This window comes from Phoca vitulina, unplaced genomic scaffold (genome assembly GCF_004348235.1).
Source record: "Phoca vitulina isolate PV1807 unplaced genomic scaffold, GSC_HSeal_1.0 scaffold25, whole genome shotgun sequence".
Classification (NCBI taxonomy): Eukaryota; Metazoa; Chordata; class Mammalia; order Carnivora; family Phocidae; genus Phoca; species Phoca vitulina.
This window is the reverse complement of record NW_022589728.1, coordinates 5369276-5389444: the sequence shown is the minus strand read 5'-3', so window position 1 is coordinate 5389444 and position 20169 is coordinate 5369276. Positions and strand designations below refer to the sequence as shown.

General features: G+C 37.0%; 1 protein-coding gene across 6 annotated transcripts in view; it reads left to right on the top strand.

The window, feature by feature from the left end:
• Positions 1 to 23: 23 nt before the first annotated feature.
• The window catches only part of ST18 (ST18 C2H2C-type zinc finger transcription factor), a 110344-nt gene continuing 90198 nt past the window's right edge, over positions 24 to 20169 (top strand). For 4 of the 6 annotated variants that reach the window (XM_032421626.1, XM_032421623.1, XM_032421628.1 and 1 more), the window contains exons 1-2: positions 6255 to 6334; positions 8400 to 8430. In XM_032421626.1, coding sequence (XP_032277517.1) covers positions 6271 to 6334; positions 8400 to 8430 — 95 coding nt within the window. In that variant the 5' untranslated portion in view covers positions 6255 to 6270. Of the gene's footprint in view, positions 113 to 6254; positions 6335 to 8399; positions 8431 to 20169 lie in introns of those variants that run through there. The other 2 variants (XM_032421624.1, XM_032421627.1) reach the window with 2 other exon arrangements.

Genomic DNA, 20169 nt, shown 5'->3' with positions numbered 1-20169 from the left:
TTTAACAGAATGAATTTAAGGACTTCTCACTGAAGTGGACAAAGACATTTAGTCACTTTGACAGAGCAGGGCAAACCAAGTTGGCAGACAAGTTACCTGGAGAAAAAGAGAGGTAAGGCAACATTTTGTATTAAAAAGTAGAATCTATTGAAATAAAATGTATCCAATCAAAGCATTTATATAAACGCTCTCCTTTATAACAGCATTTTATGGATTTGCTCTGAAAGAGATTTATTGTTAGTGCTGAATTTGGAATTGGGATTTTTGTCAGAGCATGATCACTTTAATATTTAAAAATATTAAGCAGGTGGAGTCCTTTTGCATATTGATTGGTTTATGTTATTTGCTCATACATGTTTACCCTTAAAGAAAAGTTCAGCATTAAAATTGTCTTAAAAATCTATTTAAATTCATTTGTGTTAGAAATTAGTTTACTGAAGGATTAAGAATAAACAAGTGAGATAGTTTAAAAGCATGTTTTTAAAAGTACTATAGATGACTTCTGAAGTTAATTCCTACAAACACTGGAAAGTAAGGAATTGAGTTGTCCTTGGAAAAACCTATTAAAAATAATTTATCTCTCTATGAAGGAGCTTGTCTTCTAACAATTACATATTTGTACACATGCATCTCAATATATCAGCAAGAAAAAAAATTTAAGGCCCTTTTAAGTTATTACTTACTGAGTTATCCTTAAACAGGGCATATTTAAAAAATACACAAAAATTCTCTTAAAACGTAAAGCTGGCGATTGCCCCCTTATGTCACAAAGCTGTGACTCAGAGGCCGTAGTACAGCGACTAATAGAAATCCTTGGCACACGTTGGCTACCTAAGGGAATAATAGAACTATTTGCTGGAGTCGTTTGGCAAAAGGACACAAACATATGGCTTTGGTTTATATTCAGCTTTGCCAGTTGTGCGAAGTTACAGGATGAAGTCGACAATAGCAGTGACAACTCAGAAATGAGAAATGAGACTCAAAATAGAACAACTTCCTTATAAAGCTACCCAAGCTTGTCTCAGGTCTAAGATTTCTTTTACTGGAGTGCATTTCCAAGTGACTCTGGAAATCCCTCTGAAAATCACCTCCTTATCTAAGGGGAATGGGCATGTAGTTGGCTCTCAGAAAGAAGAGTTTCCCAGAGAACTGCACTTTTTTTTTTTATCTGATGGTGGACTGAGTCTACTTCTTCCTTAGTTGTGGTGTTTGTTGGGGTGAGAAAGATTAGGGCAGACGAGAGAGGTATCCTAAATCTAAAGGGGACACATCATTCAATTCTCTAGCTTTCTGTACAGAATCAAAGATAGTATAATTAGAGACATAGAGGTAAGAACAAGGAGTTGGAATCAGAGATAAGGATAAAGGATTCAGAAAATTTTCATTTTATCTAGAATAAAGGATTTAGAGAAGGTTGAGAAAATTAATGTGACATCTTGAATGATGTAAACAACAGTTTTTATTAGTTTACATTTTTTTAAAAATCCATTTTTTGATGTACTCTTTCTGAGAAATTAAGAAACATACGAAAAGAAAACCAGAAAAGTAAAAAGAGGGTCAGAACAGAGAAAACAAATACTTGAACATTCCATCTCAATATTCTCTCAACAAGTAAACTATTCTTTTAGTATCACAACTCATGTTTCCCGTCCTTTCCCTGTATAATAGGGAGACAGCTTTTGCTGCCATTTTGGGCAGATCCAAACCTGTATTTAAAAGAAAATGATGCCAGAAATCAGCAAAAGAAAGGGCACTCAGTGTAAGATTCTTTGTTCTTCAATCTGGCCAAATTTCATTCTAAGATACTGGCATCCTCCAGTTGTTTCATTTTCTGGGTTTAGCCTTTCCAACTTCCTGAGTTTCTCTTTGTGATTTTTTTTTTAAAAATTGATTTTTGTAAAGGAAGCATCCACTGAGGATAAAAGGCTCCTCATGGAGAGGACCCCAGGACCTCTTCTCGGCAGCCATAGAGCTTCCTCTCTCCATTGCCACATATGCCCTGGACTTGAAATGACATCTAACAAGAGTCATGTGGCACAATCTACAAAAATGCATTGCCAGTACAAAGCTTGAGGAGGGAAACACAATGAAATCTTGTTATAAGTGGAAATTATTGCAAGTTGAGTGTATGTGAAGGACTTCTCAAATTAAAGGTAGCTACCATCACGAGATTATGTGTAAGTAGACAGTATTAAGATTAATTCCATCAGGATTTTGAGAAGGTATGCTTGAAATGCTATGATCACTATGGCTTTTTATATTAATAGTAAGAAATTCAAGACTACTTATATGTATTTATATCTATCTATCTATCTATCTATCTATCTATCTATCTATCTATCTATCATCATCTAGGACATCAGTGTCTACAGTTCTGTTGAGAGGAAAACTAAAACTTCAATATCACCAAGAGATATTTTTTATCCAGTTTTTAAAAAATGATTAAATATTTACTTGGAGATTTTTTATTTTTTTACCATTAGGTTAAAATAGGATTTTGAGTGAAAAATAAAATCAAAGGGAACTTTGTGTGACTGAAAGCAAAATTGAGTTTATAAATTCTGTGTCCTGCTCCTTGAGGGTCTCCTTCCCACAAACCAGCGATTTCAGGACTCTCTCTTCAGCCCAGAAGAAGGCTCCAGATCTGTGTACTGGGGTGATGTGGACAGGAGATCTGCTGATTGCCCCTGATGTGAGTGCCAGTAAGAAAAGATGGTCAAGTAAAAGTAACTAGGAATTTACGATGTGCACCTATATACAGGTTTGTGAGTATATAAGGATGTTAAGTAAGGGGTTTCCAAATTCAACTAAGTAGTTAAATTTTATTTTATGGTCATTTTTCTTCTTCATTGCCTATCTACTTATTACTTGCTGATTCTTGCATATCCTCTCTGCAAGTTTCACTTCTTTGCCTTCTTTATCTCATAAGTTTCTTTCCCTCTTGCCATTTCTCCTCGTATTAACTCCTCTTCCCAGAGAACTGGGGAATGAAGTCTTGTAAAAATTTTTTCATGGCTTTATTATGAATACCAGATAAGAACCACTTTTTCCTCCTTTTCACATATTTATACATAAAATTTTCATACTTGTAGGTTAGATGAATTTTCTTAAAGTAGTTTCAGATCAGGAAAAACAAATGGCAAAGCCTACCTTCAATATTTTATCTCTTTCGAGAAGTAGATTATCAGAGCCAGGAGGAACCCATTATAGGGATCTCAGAAAATATCTTGACGTGTTCACATTCATAAACAATGAAATGAGGTAGACAAAGGTTCTAAGAAACCTCAAAAAGGACAGCTTTTTTAGAAAATCAGATCTCTGTTTTGAGAAAGGAAATGATTCATTAAGTTTTGCCAAATTCATTGGAGACTTGTCAATAGCATTTGGGACTTCAGCAGTAAAAATGATCATGTCTCCTCTTCCAACAGGAAAAAAAAAAAAAATGTTCCCAGCAAGAAGTGTAGCTTCCCAGATTGTAGCACGTGTTAATTAGGTCAGTCTCCTGAATCATGCCATAGCTGTGGGCCTTCTCTATAGGTCTGGAAGAAGTTGAAAGGATGGGAATTCCACCCCCACCCCCACCCTGGCACACTTACCCCAGGTATCAACACATGCACTGAGATAGAAATCTCTTTCCACATTTAATGCACCATTCCCAGAACAAGGTACTCACTGAATATGAAGTTTGATTTTATAAAAATTAAGTCTGCTTATTGGGAGTTTATTAAAATCCACGAGAATAGTCCATATAAAAAATGCTTAGAAATTTCTACACCCATATATAAGGTTTTAGAAAACAAAGACTTATCTTCAGATTGAGATCTGTCAGGAGAGCAAGCCATCTCATGAATGTTAAAAACTTCCACCCCTAAAAAGAAAGCACATTGCTTTAGGTTTCTGAACTTCTATTCCTCAGTGAGCTATCAGACATGAGTAGACACTGAACTTAGTAATTTTTATTGTTCTTTGGTTGTGAAACGGAGAAAGAAGGTGAAATCGATGGATTATATATTATGGCCTCGATCCATTTCATTCATACAACTTGGCACACAAGTTAAATTTGAAAACTTTGCTTTATGAATGATTTACCAGTCTTTAAAATGTTTACATGGGATATATATGCTACACCATCAAGAGGACAATAGTGCCACAAAATACAATTATGAGGCTAGCATTCCAAGCATAATCAAGCAGAGGTCCATGAATATTTATGCATTCCTTCCAATGACTTTAATGGGGAGGCGGCTGCATGGGGTGGTTGCAGACATGTCAGGTCCAAAGGGATAGCTGAATTGCAAAATGGAATTAGTCTTAAAGCTGTTATAAGGAAGGTTCCATTTAAGTATGTTTCTAAAACTTTTATATGTGCCTGCTGGCACTCTTTGCAACCTGTGTTTCAGTTTTGGTAAAGAAACTCATGGAGTTCAATCTTCACTTGCCTTTTGGGAGAGATTTTTCAGAGTGGTTGGGGAGACCTCACAGCACCTGTGTGGCAGGAAAATGTTAGAGTTGTGTTGAGTTGCTACTCACCCGTAGAAGTAGCATCCTCAGAAATAGTTGGTGGTTTTCATCATTTTAACCCTCCTGCTACTGATCTCTCTTGACTGAGTTACTCATTTAGCACATGGAGGGGAGTTTGCATGAGTTGAGCCACTTTATATGCAACAGAGATACTCACGGAAGAGGAGGATTTCACAACGCAGTGCTCACCATCCTGAGTAAACCAAGCCATTTTAATCCTAGGCAGTGTCACATCTGTCATAAATTCATGTGGTTTTAAAAGAAGGAAAATCTACAGGAAAAAAAATCACCTCTGTTTTATTATTGTTTTCTCTTATTATGTGGTTTTAAAATATTCATAACGATGGACCATTTTATTTAGACTAAAGCAACTGCGCTTAGCAAAAGCAGTGAACACTTTTTGTTTGCTAATTTAAAAAACAGTTCAATGATTGGTGTGGTGTTTATTATGAAATGATGACAAAAGAGTACTGGTGGTTTTAATAGTTTTAGCTTACGAGAGCTGTCGTTAATTTTGTCTGTAGTGTTGCAGGTGAAAAAATGCACAATGGATAAATAGTCTATATTGGTTTAACTGAACATAATATATAGTGTGTTCTGGAGTTGTTTGTCTCAATAGACTATAGTAATCAAAAGTAATGAACCTATTATGTGCAGGACCTTGGAGAGCGTCGAATGGCAGTAAAAGTGTGGCACATAAAAGGTTTATTAAAGGAAATTAAAGTCCATCATTGCCACACCTGCTCCCCTATTATAAGTCTATGGCAGGTCAGTGCCTTCAATCACAACTCAGCCTGAGAGAGCAGAGATGCGCCTCCCATTACCATCGCAGTCATACCGCATCCACGCTAGTGTCAGGATGTAAGGATGGGCACCACGGACAGTGCCTTCTGGCTGCTTCTCAATTTCAAGCAAAATAACTTCTCTCCATTTAAGAATTCCTTCTGATAATGTGCAAAGGTGAATTAAACTAGAGATTATTGGAAGATTCTAGTGAAACCAATGGGAGTAGTCATGTCTGACCATCTTCAGAGGGACAAAAACAGCAGGCTTTTAAAGTCTTTCCATCCTTTTGATAGTTTATTTGATTACATTTAAAATATTTAGTAATGATGTTTTAGGGAGTTTGATGCTGACACGTGCAGCACTCAAATTTCACTTTCCTTACAGATTTGCACAATTATAACCAATATTTATTCTGGAATTCTGGGAGTAAATATATATCATTTGATGATCAACGTTTCCAGTGGTATTTTGAAATGGGGGCATTTCAGGAATTTGCCTTCATGTTGCTTTTTTGCACAGGGGATCATTTTTCCTGAATTAGAAAGAGGTGCATATCAGACAGGGTCTAGAAATGCAAAGGAATCAGGTTTTAGTAAATTAGTCTGAAACCTTTTGGTTTGGCATTTGAGGTTTTGTCTCCTTTACAACCACTGTTAAGCAGATAATCCTTTTCTTTTTTTTTTCCCTATTTTTGTAATGCCAGAAGTGTTTGAATCATAGCAAACACTTATGGACAAGGACATCTGCCCTCTTGTCACTGTTCCCTCTGGTTTCAGCATCTATAAAAGTATTTCCAAAACTCATGTACTGCAAGGGCAGTCGCAGCTATATACCTGCCAAGGCAGGGGGCTATTCAAGAGCATGGAAGGCTACTCTATTTTTCATTATGACCTTTAGAACTTGCAAGGACATGTTTTCGTATTTTGGTCAATGTCAAAGGAATGACTTCAGGACTTTGTGTTCATGTTACAGATGGATGCAGAAGCTGAAGATAAAACGCTGCGTACCCGCTCTAAAGGAACCAAGGGTGAGTTAGCAAGCAGGTTCCATGACACCGTGCCCATCACACCATAGAATTTGGGAGTTCCAATGCTCAGTCCCTAACGTGTAGTCAGAATGATTACAACTTCCTCAGGGCTTCTTTTTTTAAATCAAGCTAGGACATTCGATCATGGCATTGAAAGGCAAAATATTATGAACCAGGAGCTAAAGGACTCAGAAAAGTCCCAATGTGTGTGATGCTAATTTTTGCAAAATGCAATCATGAGTAGATTTAAAACATCATGCAAAACAACATAAGGGTCAGCAAGGGAAGAATGCTTCATGGAGACCTCCAAATTATTGAAGTGACCTTTAATGGCCAAGGGAAAAAACAGAATTGTTAGTTTACTGCCAAAGCAGATTTTGATTTTTATGTTATCTGGTTTAGTGGCTCCCAATCTAAACTTAGTTCAAGTAAAATGTTGATGTTTGTTTTTTGCCTGTCCCTGCTGGGAATTTCCGGCAGCTCTGCAAAGTAATGTTTGAAAGGTTTAACTTGCCGGTTATCCTTCTCTTTTTGTAACCAACAGATGGTAATGTAATATTGAAATATAAACAGGCTCTTGATGATCTAAACATCTGGAAAACAGGATTGACTGGCAATAATACCCCTTAAGGAAAATAACTTTTATTATAATTAGCTATATTTTTGTGACCCTTAATTCTAAATGGACAACTGCAGTTTCACCATAGCCTCTGAAAACACTCTGGATAGCCGTTCCCCACCCAACTCTTCTCCTGGTCGGCCTTGCTAAGGAAGGGTTTTTGAGATTTACTGTTGAAAGTGGCTAATCAGATGAAATGCTTTCCTTAGCTATGTTTATCTTTGTGGTCAAGGTAAATAATGGCTGTTTGAGTAAAGTCCAGAATCCCAAAATTTTTAATAAATTCCAAGATGATTTTTTTTCAGTTAAAATGTAACCATGTTATTATTAGTTATGATAAACAAAATGCAGAATAATGCTGTACAAGATGCAGGAACTTTCTCTACCCAAACAGAAGTTTCACACCATGTTAGTGCCCAGTTTTACTTCAAGTTACATTTAAAGTAATTACATCATATATCCTAATATTTGGAATGCAATAGTTCTAAACATTAAATTTTTATGCAACAAACTTCTCAATAGAATACAAGTTGAAGAAAAAAATGATTTGTATTGTTATTTAGGATAAGCTCACATCTGCTATAAATACGAGCATTCTAGGGACTGTATTTGGATTATACGAATCCCTTGTTTTGACTTCTAAAAGCACACTATTCTAGCATACTTTTAAATGTGGGTCTTTTAATTTGCAATTCTTTTTGTACTTTCAATTCTTTGGCACGTAATATACACCCTTAAATAGAGCCAAAATGTTCTTCTAGAAATGAAACAACTGTTTCTCGTGCGGCATGAGTAATCTTTAAAACCACCTGTTGTCTTTCTCAATATGCTGCTTATCCTTGTGTAGGCAGGTATTTATAAACATGAACTTCTTTAATGCCCATCACTTGTCAGAAAGAAAATCAAAACTCTTTTTTCTACAAGATTCTTATTTTTAAAACGATGTTGATACTAACATCGCTGAAGCATATCTTTCTCTTTCTAAAATCTATGGAACATAATCTTGGGACACATTCACTTAGTAAAACTTTCCCAGTTTTGTATAAATACTTGTTTAATGTCAATAAAAGTGTCAGTTAGGATTCTTTTGAAAAATTTCATATAAACAATAAAATTGATTTAAAAAATAATTCAAGTCCTTCATGTTCTTATATGTTTTCAATGAATGTTTAAAGATGGGTATTTGGAAAATCCAATCCATGAATGCAAGGTCCCAGGGTCACCTAAGGCACTAAACCCAGAATCATCTGTTCTGGGCCATATTCATTTATCCACTGGTATCCACTTCAAAGAACCAGAACCAGAAATGATCCATTCACCCAGTGGGAAGTTAAGTGGGGTCTGGATTAACCATTTATTGGTCATTATCTCTAGGTGGGTGAAAAGTTTCAGTCAAACAGTTTTCAAAATTACAAACTGATTTTTCTCCTTTCTTTTTGTCAACAGTGCCAATAGATTCTCTAATTCAGGAGCTCAGGTAAGATTTGTCCCACGTTACTTTTTCTAGTATCGATTTGGCTTTAATTATTAAAATGTTTTTGTACATTTCAAACCTGAGAATCCCTGTGGTAGTGGGAGGAATAGGCCAACAGGCTTATTAGTCTATACCCCAAAGGAGAAGAGAAAGGGAAATTTGATTCAATTGATTCAAAACAATTAGGGCTCCCTTTTTGATAACAAAACACAACAACATTTTGCTGTAATGTAGTTTCCCACTTTCCTCCGTGGAGTGTTTGCCACTTCTGTGCTCACACCTCGCCTGTGGTTGGTTTGTGCACTGGTTATGAGTGAAGAACTGAACTGTCATCTGTGACCCTGATCAACAAATGACCCAAGTTCCAAGTTCTCCAGTTTTGTTATAAATGATTAGATAATTCTATTATATAAATTTTTAAATGTAGTCATTGGAAGACAGTAGGTTTGTGGGTGTGTCCATGCATTTCCAGCTTAGAGACTATGAATGCACCTAAGACAATGTTATGGAAATTCCATCGTAAGAGGTTTAGCAGAATAAACTCCAATTAGTTGTGGAGTTTGTTTTGTTTTGTTTTTTGCAGAGTCTCTGTCAAGGTGTAATTTATTTATTTTTTTTTAAAGTACGTTCAAAATAGAAACACATGCTGACATACATATTTTGTACTGGTGATATTTTTTAGAGAAATTGTGTCAGGAGCAAGATGAGTCCTTTGTCCCTTTTCCCTTGTTTGCTATTGCAGTCCCAGAAAGTCTCAAACCTACCATCTAATCCACCTTTCTGAAAACAACAATGGTCTATATGTGTTTCTTGGGGAAATGTTTGAAAACAGGAGGATGTAGAACAGCATTTGATACACCTTGAAATTTACACTGTATCCATGAACAGTTTATGTGGTTATTTTTCCAGGCAACTGTGTTCTGTGATTTCCTGAAGCAAAGGCTCTCTTAGTTACTTCCATGTTTCAGAGGATTCGTTCTGTCACAATTTTGGTTCACTTATTTAGTGGAACACCTATTTATCAGAATGGAGTACAAGCTTTCATGCTGATACTCTTCTCTGCGGAAATTTGTTAGTAGGCAATCCCTGGTCCTGCCTACATTTCCAATTTTGTGATTGAGAAGTTTACATTTTACATTTTAAATTACTTGAGCAGAAAGGAGAATGCACCCACACATCAGGGCAGGATTAAATGAATGAAGTGTCTGACTTACTTAATTTCTTGTTTTTAAATCTGCTCTCATTTAAAATTCCTATCTGCTTGGAGACTTTATGTTCCCTATAGAATGAGCAAAAGAAGTTTAAAATGATCAAGGGCTTAAAGTGCATGAGATGTTTCCCTATTAGGCAATGGTTTCCTAGTGGTCCGAGCAGAAACAGGGCACCCAGGAACTCACGGTCTTCCGCTCTCTGTAGAAATGACTGTGTCTCCAGTCAGTCTTTTTAGGGAATCAAACCATTCTTGGGAGGGAAGAGGGCCTTTTGAGTGATATGTCTTAAAAAATAACTTGAAAAGAAAAGAATTTTGAAAGAATGAGTGAGTGTGTATTTTGGCTTAAGGAGAAATCTATAATTCATAGAGGAAAAGGGAGGAATTAGCAGAGAGAAGCAACTTTGTAGGGAAAAAATGTTTAATATAAACTTTCTGGAGAAATAGAGATTACTATTTAAGCACACTGTTAGCTTTAGTAATTACAATAAAACTAATATATATTGAGGTCTTGTTGTGTACCACACTCTTGAGCATTCTTTTTCACATTATTATCTCATTTAATCCTCACAATAAACTTTTAAGTTAAGAACTATGGTTTTTCCAATTTTCAGATGAAGAAAGTGAAAATAACTAGTGCAAGATTACACAGCTAGTAAGTAGTCCAGACTTCTGACTCAGGCCAGGTTCTCGACCACCAGGCTATGCTTTCTCTCATACACAATTAATACTAACCATCTAGAATATAAATCAAAAAGAAATGGTTTATTCATATTGTCAGCAGCTGGATTTTTGAAATTCTATATTTTAAACTTTATGGCCTGTTTTTCAACAGCTTAGGTTTCTGAAATTGAAACAAAGAAGATATTTTGATTAAAAGTAAAAATATTTCCTATTTTCCAAATTATTTTTTGTCAGATATTCAATTTTACCTAATTTGTCATTAGCCCAACTCAGAAAGCTGGTGATAATTGTTGGGAAAATCCATAAGCGAAACCAATTCACCTATTTTTCTTTAATAAGAACCAGTTTATAAAAATCACTAACTGATTATTTAATTTTATAATTACTTATTTTCAACAGAATGTTCATGCTTAGGCCGAATAGGTTCCAAATTATTTCTTACATGATTTAAGTTGACTCAGGTATAGACCTGAACTATCATTCTATGTAAATCTTGGGAAAACATTCCAATTTATACAGAAGGTTATATTTTTAGTGTCTTTGACATTTTTGTATGACTTTACCCATTTACTACAATTGCTCCTCCAATTTATTCTGCAGATTTGTTGTGCTCCAGAATCTAGAATTTTTGTGCACCTGAATTCTGAGTATCTTAGGATATGTGGCACATTTTCCCCAGTGTAAAAGTTATGGCCATTTTCTAGGGAACGTTGGCAACTTTATTTAGTTCTTCTTTTTAGAATGCATTGGACATGTTATTGCTTCTAGAGCTACTACTTACAAAAATACTAATACAAATGAAGCTAATTTAAATATACTGTATATTGTTCATGACACTAATAAAAATTGATAGTGACATTCTCATCTTCTTATTATACTCTATGTCAGCTACTATCATCACCATTAAAAAAGCAATTTATAACCACAGGCCCACCTTTAATCACATTCCTTATTAGCATTTCCAGTCTTTCCTCCAACACAATTCAGGTTACAGGTGGTGTTGAGAAGGTGCTCTCATGTCCTTCTAAATCATGACCATTGTATTATCTCTGCTTTTCTTTTATTACTATTATCCTTAATCTGATCTGAATGCTATTGCATCTACTAATATTGGTAATTGTCTCATGCATTGGCAAAGTGTTTTACACCAATCCAGCCCCTTCCTCTAATTAGGAAAATATATTCTAGCCTCTGAAATGGCTTTCCTATGTGACTACTTAGAGACACAAATGAATTCAAGACTCTTAAGTGTATTAGAGTCAAATCCCACTGTCCTTTTGTGGTCTTATTGCTGCTTACCAATTTGTTGGCAAGTTTTGTAATGAAAATTACAATTTAGTTGTCTCTTTTCACTTTATTTTATTTTGTATAATTTGTTTCTTTATTTAAAAACCATGTCATTTGGCATTTTCTTGTAAGTTTTAAAATGTTAAGTATTTTATAAAGTCTGTAATCAGTAGGCTATAGATTTAATCATAACATTTAATCAGCATGTGAAAAACTTGTGACTTACAGATTTAGATGGCTTTCTCTTTTTTCTTCTATCTTATTTCATTCACAAGAGTTTTTATATCAATTAAACATTTTACTTAATACTTAATAGCTTTCTTCCCAATTTTGGGGTGGGGGAATAGAGTTTCTTTTGATAAGTATGATTTCATTGCAACTACTTGTTGCACAGAGATTTCTGGAGATGACAACTGAAGGAAATAAAATAGACATAAGTGGATTTCTAAAATTAAGATTTCCATAAGTCCATCATCCACATTAAAGGAAATAAGTAGCTGTAATCACAAGGTTGGATAAAAAAATCACAAGGTTAATTGCTATGATTTCCAAATGCAGAGCTCAGTTCATGTTTTAGATTTTTATAACATATCTACTACATTCATATTAGCAATATGTCTTTCTAAATATTGTTGCCAAGCCTATAAATTAGAATCCAAAAGCCTGACACCTTAAAGAAAACTCATTTTATGATAGGCCACTTTGGGGGCAAGTGAGATTGATAACCGAAGCAGCGGATGATAAAGATTGGATGTAGAAGAGAAGTGTCCATCTGGGGGTGCCTGAGGCATTATTGTTTATTTGCCCACTCTCTGCCTTCCTCATCCTCACCTCTGGGTAATGGGTAGGCTGTTGTTGGACATGTGACGTTGAGGCATAAGATGAGTTAATCACTCCAGAGAGATAATTTTGTTTACTCTACTGTACTTATAGGGACAGAGAGTGTCTTAAAATAGATTAGGGAGACTTCCAATAAGAATGAAATTTAAAAAAGAGTTTGTTATATAACAAGAAAATCTCATTAACCATAATTCTATCATATATTTATGTACTTACATAGCCTTTAATAACATTTAGCACTAAACCTGCCATTGAGTGGGCTTTCAATAGGTGCCTGTAGAGTGAGTGGTTGAAAGAACACACAGTGTCTAATTGGATCCATACAAGCCGCCTGGGAGGTAGTCAGGACAAATGACATTAGCCACATTTAACTCATGAGCTGGGGAAGTTAAGTGATTTTTACAAGGTGTCTGAGTAATTAGTGACTGAACTAGAGGTAGAACTTAGGTCCTATGTGTGGTCCAGGGCACATCCCATATTTCCCAGTACCCGATGCAGCCTCTGTATTATTTTCCACTACTGCAAGCCCTCACACTCCAAGCCCACCCCCTCCCGTTTTTGTTTGTTTGTTTGTTTGTTTGTTTTTACTTTTTAGAGCAGTTTTAGGTTCACAGAATAACTGAGCAGAAGCTGGAAGGTACAGGGACTCCCCATAGACCCTGTGCCCTGACGCGCACAGCCTCCCCCAGTATCTACACTTCCCCCCACCAGAGCGGTACTTTTGTTACAGCTGATGAACCTCCATTAACACACCAGCATTCCAATTCATTATCTGCTTTTGGGGTAAATATTTATTTGAACTTTATCAATAAATTAATAAATCAAGTTGACATATATCTGCTAACTAACCCCAGCACCTTTTCTTTATTCACCACAGTACCAATTATAAAGAGGCCATTGTCCTTTCTTTCTAGATCTTTCCATGAATTGCATGTGATTTTATGTCTATATTAAAGTATTAGGAGATGATACAGATATGTGTCTTCTCTATTTGTTTTTCCTTTCAAAATGCTACCTCCCAGGTGATGATCTACCTGTACTTGTACTTCAAAGACTGCTTTCACAGTGTGGGAAGTGTGTGTCACTTAACACCCACCCGAGGCTGATGACAGGCACTTAGAAATGGGCCAACAATGGGGTCCTGTCCCTTCAGAGCACATTGAACTTAGAGACTAAATGGCTGTGTATTTTCCAGTTTACACACACCATATATATATATACATATATATATATGTGTAAAAAGTATATATTATATATAAAGTTATGATTACATGGGATGGGGCACTCCCCAACTTAATTGTTTATGTTCTACTTTAAACTATAATGTCTGTATTTCAGTAAAATACCATGGAGCTTCTAAGTAAATATCCAGAGTGAAATTTCTCAGAAAAAAAATAAGAACCAGGAAATGTGCTTTATTTTCTTTACCTTTTATTTTTACATTCGAATATTATTACAAGGATATTAGTGGCTTATGTCAACCAATGGCTTAAAAGAGTCTAAGGCACGAACATCTCTAGAAATCAGACATTTTCTAAAACTCTGAAAAAATGTCACCACCGCAAGCCACACGTGAAGATTTACCTCACTGTGGCTTTCAGATTTGCAGAGCTCACCGACAGAGATAATTTTTTTCATCCATTTAACTCTTCTTTTTTTGTAACATAAATCTTTTTACACAGCAGTATTTGCCACTCTTGATTGAGGAATGAATTTTTCCTTCACTATTTGTTCATTCAGTGCTACTTCTGCACAAATGCAGGGCTAGGGATTGCAGTAGACAGAAAATTAATGGCATCAGTGTAACAAGCCCAGGGAGTTATGTGATGACGTCATTGTGGGTGATGTGAGCAAAGTGCTACAGGTGTGTAGAGGGAGAGATAACTTCCAATGTGGGGATCAAATGTGACCTGAAGCCTGGCTACTCAGAATGTCAGTATGCTTGGCATCCCTGGGAGCTTATTAGCAATGCAGTCTCAGGCCCATCGTAGACCTACTAAACCTGCATTTTAACAGATCGCTAAGCTACTAACATGCATACTAAAGTTTGAGAAGCATTAACTTAGACTTTATTACTTACTTGGAAAAACTCTTCTCTTCGTTGCTAATTTTCAATGGTGTGGGTTGGCAGGAAAGTCAAATGTTTGGGTTTCTTTGGGATTTTCTTAGTTCATGAATTCTTGGGTTAATGTTAATGATTGTTTGCTACACAGAAGTTTCCTTAGCCAAGAAGGCAGAAAGACTTGACATTTGAACATCTCTCCAAGGTCACAAGCTAGCCACTGACAGAATCCCCAGAACCTAGGACTTCTATTAACCCATTGTTTGCATTTCTATTTGATGAAAAGTAGCAGAATACCGAACAATTTTAATAGTAGTGTAGCAAAAAACAAAAGCCTTAGTCTCCTGTGAGTCTTTGTTTTGACCTCTTGGATATCAACCAAATCTGCCTTAAATATTTTTCACAGATCATTAGATAGAGAAAATATGTAAGGATGCTTTTTAAACAGCATTTTATATGCCTCAATAGATGACTCCATAGTCATCCAGAGTGTGTTCTCAAAGTTTAATGACTGTGTCTCAAGCAAAATCCAGAATCTCTATCAACTTCCTTCTGTCACATGACTGCCTTGCTACTTTGACTTATTAGTAACTAATATGCTGAGGTTCCTTCTAACTTGCTCAGGCCCTTCACAGTTTACTTGTTCCCTTTGGTTGGCATCTTCTCGCCCTAATGTGCTTTTGAGTACCTCTAGCACAACACAGAATTATTTAATACTACTGCTTGTTTCAACTCAATCCTTCTTGAAGGAGGACATTGACTTTAATCTTCAGGCAGAATATTTCATCTCTTGCTGTTACCTTTTAGGTAAACTATAACCATTGGAAGTTCCATTTAAATTGCATGATATGTTTACAAAAATAATGTTTCTGGCATCTTGCAATATTTTTTCTGCATAAAGTGTGAACTGAAATAAGTATGTCCCACAGTGTTGACAGATCAGCTCCCACAACCAAAACATGGTGTTCTTGAGTTTTCATTCCTCACAATGGGTGACTTCTCATAACACTAATTCAAACCATCACTTAGGGTTTGGCTGGCCCATGTGGTAGAAAGAGCAGTGGGTTAACAGCAGCACTGGGATCTAGGGATTCTGTCAGTGGCTAGCATGTGACTATGGAGAGGTGTTCAAATATCAAGTCTTGCTGCCTTCTTGACTAAGGAAACTTCTGTGTAGCACTTTCAGTCCTGGCCTCTGAGCTCACCTAGCTGCCCCCAACCCCCATCCCAAAATATAGCTACATTTAATCTCTTGGTTTATTCACACCTAACTTCTGAGTTCATCTTTGCCTTTGAACCTCTCCTTGGCTCCCTTTGCACCTGATCTTATTTTCCTTGCATGATCTTTCTCCTTGCTTATTTTCTTTTTTTGAAGGAGAAAGCATTTTTTTTCTTTTTAAAAAAGATTTATTTATTTATCTTTGAGAGAGAGAAAGAAGAGGGAGGAGGAGCAGAGAGAGAATATCAAGCAGACTCCCTGCTGAGCACGGAGCTCAAAGCCAGGCTCCATCTCAGGAACCCGAGATCATGATCTGAGTTGAAATCAAAAGTTGGACACTTAAGCAACTGAGCCACCCAGGCATCCCCCTCCTTTTTCTTTTTTTCTTTTTTGAAAGCATTTTTTTTTCTAATTACCTTCACCTTCACATTTTGTTCTTCTAATCTCACGGCCGTACTATTTCCTATAGGAAAACCCATGCCTAAAGCTGGTGCTTATTCTTGTTTTTATAAAATGCTCTTTCCATTTCAACTCTGTTATAGTCTATTCCTAGCAAAATTCTTTCCTTTATCTTCTCCCACATGGGATTCATACTCATCCTTTAAAGCGAATGACTAATGTCATCTCCTCCATGAATTGTCCCTGTGACCTCCCAGGCTAATACTTTTTTCCATTGTGTACTCAAAACACAACTTTTCTTGTCTGTGTTAAAGCACTTATTACATTGAATCATAGCTATTTTATTATTCATTCATCCATCTGTCCACCCATTCAAAAGAAGGCAGATCCCCTGCCTTTAAGTTTACAGTTTGAGTGGCAAAAATTAAAAAAAAAAACACTAAAAAATGAAAAACTAAAAAAAATTTATTAGTCACATACCTTTTTTTAAATTTTTTTTGTTTTTTTAAAGATTTTATTTATTTATTTGACAGAGAGAGAGACACAGTGAGAGAGGAAACACAAGCAGGGGGAGTGGGAGAGGGAGAAGCAGGCTTCCCGTGGAGCAGGGAGCCTGATGCGGGGCTCGATCCCAGGACCTGGAATCATGACCTGAGCTGAAGGCAGACACTTAACGACTGAGCCACCCAGGCGCCCCTGTCACATACCTTTTTGATACACTTTTTTTCGGTCAACTTTTTAAGGACAAAGAATATTTTATTTGCCATTGTATCCCTAGTACAAGATGTTACTCACAAAATATTTTACATTGTCCACCAATGTTTGTTTTTAGAATAAATAATGCAGTTAATAATTCATTGTAAAGGAATTTCTATTTAATGTTGATTCTCTTTAACTATTTTTATATAGTGCCCACAACTTCTTTGCTTCCAAATTCTTAGATTCTTTCCCTAGTTCTGTTACTTTAAAGTCAATACTGGTTAGCCAGCGAAACTCCCACTGGCTCCTTAAATACAAGCCAGACTACTCTAGCTGGCTTCTGATTCATTTCTAAGTCATATTCCTACCGTCAATATGTGTCTTCCTCTCCAAATATATTCTATCAAAGTGTCAAATGTAAAAGTGAGGTGCTCTTTATTCTGTTAACTTCTCCTTTGGTCTCATTTGGTCATTTTCAGTCAGGAAGAGAAAACAGAACTGGAATACAAAATCATATTTCTATGTTTGTATGGAGCGATCAGCCAAGTGACTCTTTGGACAGGGGTAACCTCATGCCACAAGGTCAGAAAGTAAAGCCACTGCTGGACCTAAGGACACTTAGAAGAAATCCAAGGTTGGGGAAGCCAGGTGCAGAACAGTGTAGATAAAGCAGAATGGCTTTTGAACATGGGTTTTCTTTGAAGATCCTCACCTTGGTTCAGGGGCACACTCCCCTCTGTGGGGGAGGCACACATCAAGATGATCCTGAGTTGGGGTGGGGGATGCATTCTGGGGACTCATTTCAAAATCAGGGTCCGGGGAGTGAACCTATGCAGGGAAATGATTGCAATATGTCCCTGAGGGCACACTCTCCACCTTTTTTCCTGTGTGGGAGTCACAGAGCAAACTCCCTTCTTCCAGGTCACCCCTATGAGAATGGAGAGAATTTAGACTCCAGACTCATCACAGTATTTGTGGTAATTGCTCCAGAGCCTTTGTCCTTGGAGGACCCAGTGTCCTTGTAGATGGAAGGTAACACAAAGCCTGCAGCCTGTCCTGCGGGATCACTAAGCTCTGAGCTCCTTGAAGGAAGGACTGGCAGGTTCATTCTGCCATGATCATTTTTAAAGAAACTTGGCTTCCTAACATGACACACTTCCTGATTTCCTCCTAGCTCTTTGTATCTTCTTAGTTCTTATTGCTAGTTTCCCCTCAACATCCCAGACTCTAAACACTGGATCCCCCCCCAGATGTGTCCTTGATCCTTTTTGCTAGTGATCCTTTGATGATCTCATTTAGGCTTTTAGTATATTTACATGAAAATAAATCCTTTCTTCCCTAAACTTCAACTTGTATCTCCAACTGTGTAGTCAGCATCTCCAAATAGATCCCTAATGTGTATCTCAAACTTAATAATCCAAAACTGAAATCACAATCTCCTATAAATTGGACACATCCATAGCCTTGCCCATATCAGTAATTGGGGAAGCACAAAAGCCCTGCGGCCTCCTTGACTTTTCCCTTCATACACTATATGCAATCTCTCTGAATATTCTTATGACTTGAATTTCAAGATAAATCCACAGTCTGACCATTTCTCACCACGTCCACTGCTATTACTAGGCTCCCAACCCATCACTGTTCACTTGAGTTATTAAAGCAACCTCCTCACAAGTTTCCTTATCTCCGTCCCCTTAGCAACTTGCTGTTCACTCTACAAGGCGGCCAGAATGACCTTGCCGAAAGTGAAAGTCAGGCCATGCCACCCCTCTTCTCAAAGCTTCCCTATGGGTTTCTCTTTTCTCAAAAGAAAGGCAAAATTCTCACTCTGACCTGGTTTCTGTGACTTCTCCATTGCCCCTTGTATGCCCATGCCCTTCCCTGGATCAGATCTGCTGATGCCTCAGGCCTTTACATGCTATTCCCTTTGCCTAGAATGCTGTTCCTTGCATAGTTGCATGTCTCCCTCCCTCTCTTGCTTCAAGTCTCTACTCAAATGTTTCCTTGTCAGCAAGTCTTTCCCTGACTTCAGCCTTTAAAATGCCAAGCCCTCATTTCTTAGTCTTCCCTATTCTCCTTCCCTGTTTTATTTTTGGTGGAAAAAAAAAGAAAGAATACCTTTTAACATACAGTTACAACTACTTATTACCTTGTTTCTAATCTGTCTCTTTTCATGGCATTGTTAAGTTTTCTGAGAGCAGGAATTGTTTTCCTTCATTACTTTGATAATATTCTCAAATCTAGAATAGTGCCTGACGCATATAAGGAGCAATTGAAAAATTTTTCATGAATGTGTTCTGAGTCCTACAGAAAGCACTGGAATAAGACAAGAACTCACAATGTTTGAAATAGCCTAAAGGTCATGAAAACACGGTGTGATAATTTCTAGAAAATAGATTTATGTAAGGGAGCACAAGGGATGAGCCAGCTAATACTGGTGGGAGTTTGACCTGAGTTGGAAGGCTAAGAATGTATCTGCCTAGGCAATTCCTATGGGCAGAAAGCAGGCACTCCATAAAGATGAGTGAAATTAGCTTGAATGGCGATCTCTTCCATCAGCCTGGTTCCTGGCCTGCTGTGTGTTTGGGGTGGCTTGGGCGGCAGGGTCAATAAAAAAGGGACAGATAAGAACAGAGCTTTTCCCTTGAGTGTATATGAGGTCAATTCCCTCTGTTACTTCAAACCCACTTCCACTTGCCCATCCTGAACAAGATTGCCCCATATTTTTAAAAGCAGTAAAAAATCATGTATCAGAAAAAAGCTTGTATTGTAAGATCCAGACGTCTTTATTTTTCTTCTGATTTTGTGCTTTAATGAATTAAGCTTTGACATTCAATTTATTTCTATATCTAAAAAAAGCAGGATGATCTCTTGACAACATTGTAGACCAAGCCTGCCAACAGGTTTTTAACCTCATGATACTTATTAATCATGGAAACATCCTTATAAATAATGATTTACAAGATAGCTCCCAGAAGAGCACCCCACCAATGTGTGGATCAAATGGTGAAATGAGAATCCTGAGCTCTCCCATGCCCTGAAGCACTACTGTCCACATGAAATGAGCAAACTCTGGCTCAGAACTGGGTTCCCAATTGCTCTGGTGTTCTCAGGGAAGCGCAGTTTTAAAATATTCTGAATAAGAACATGATTTAAAAAAAGGTTATGTGATAGAGTATTAAATTTGAATGGAGGCACTGGCAAAATAGTCACTCACTCCTACCCCCACTGGTGAGTGGAAATGTAGGGGCATCCTGTGTGTTGCCCAGGAAGTCGAACAGCCTGCTAGGTTGGGAGACAGTAGACCCATGTTGGGACCATGCCTGTCTGCAATGGTGCAGT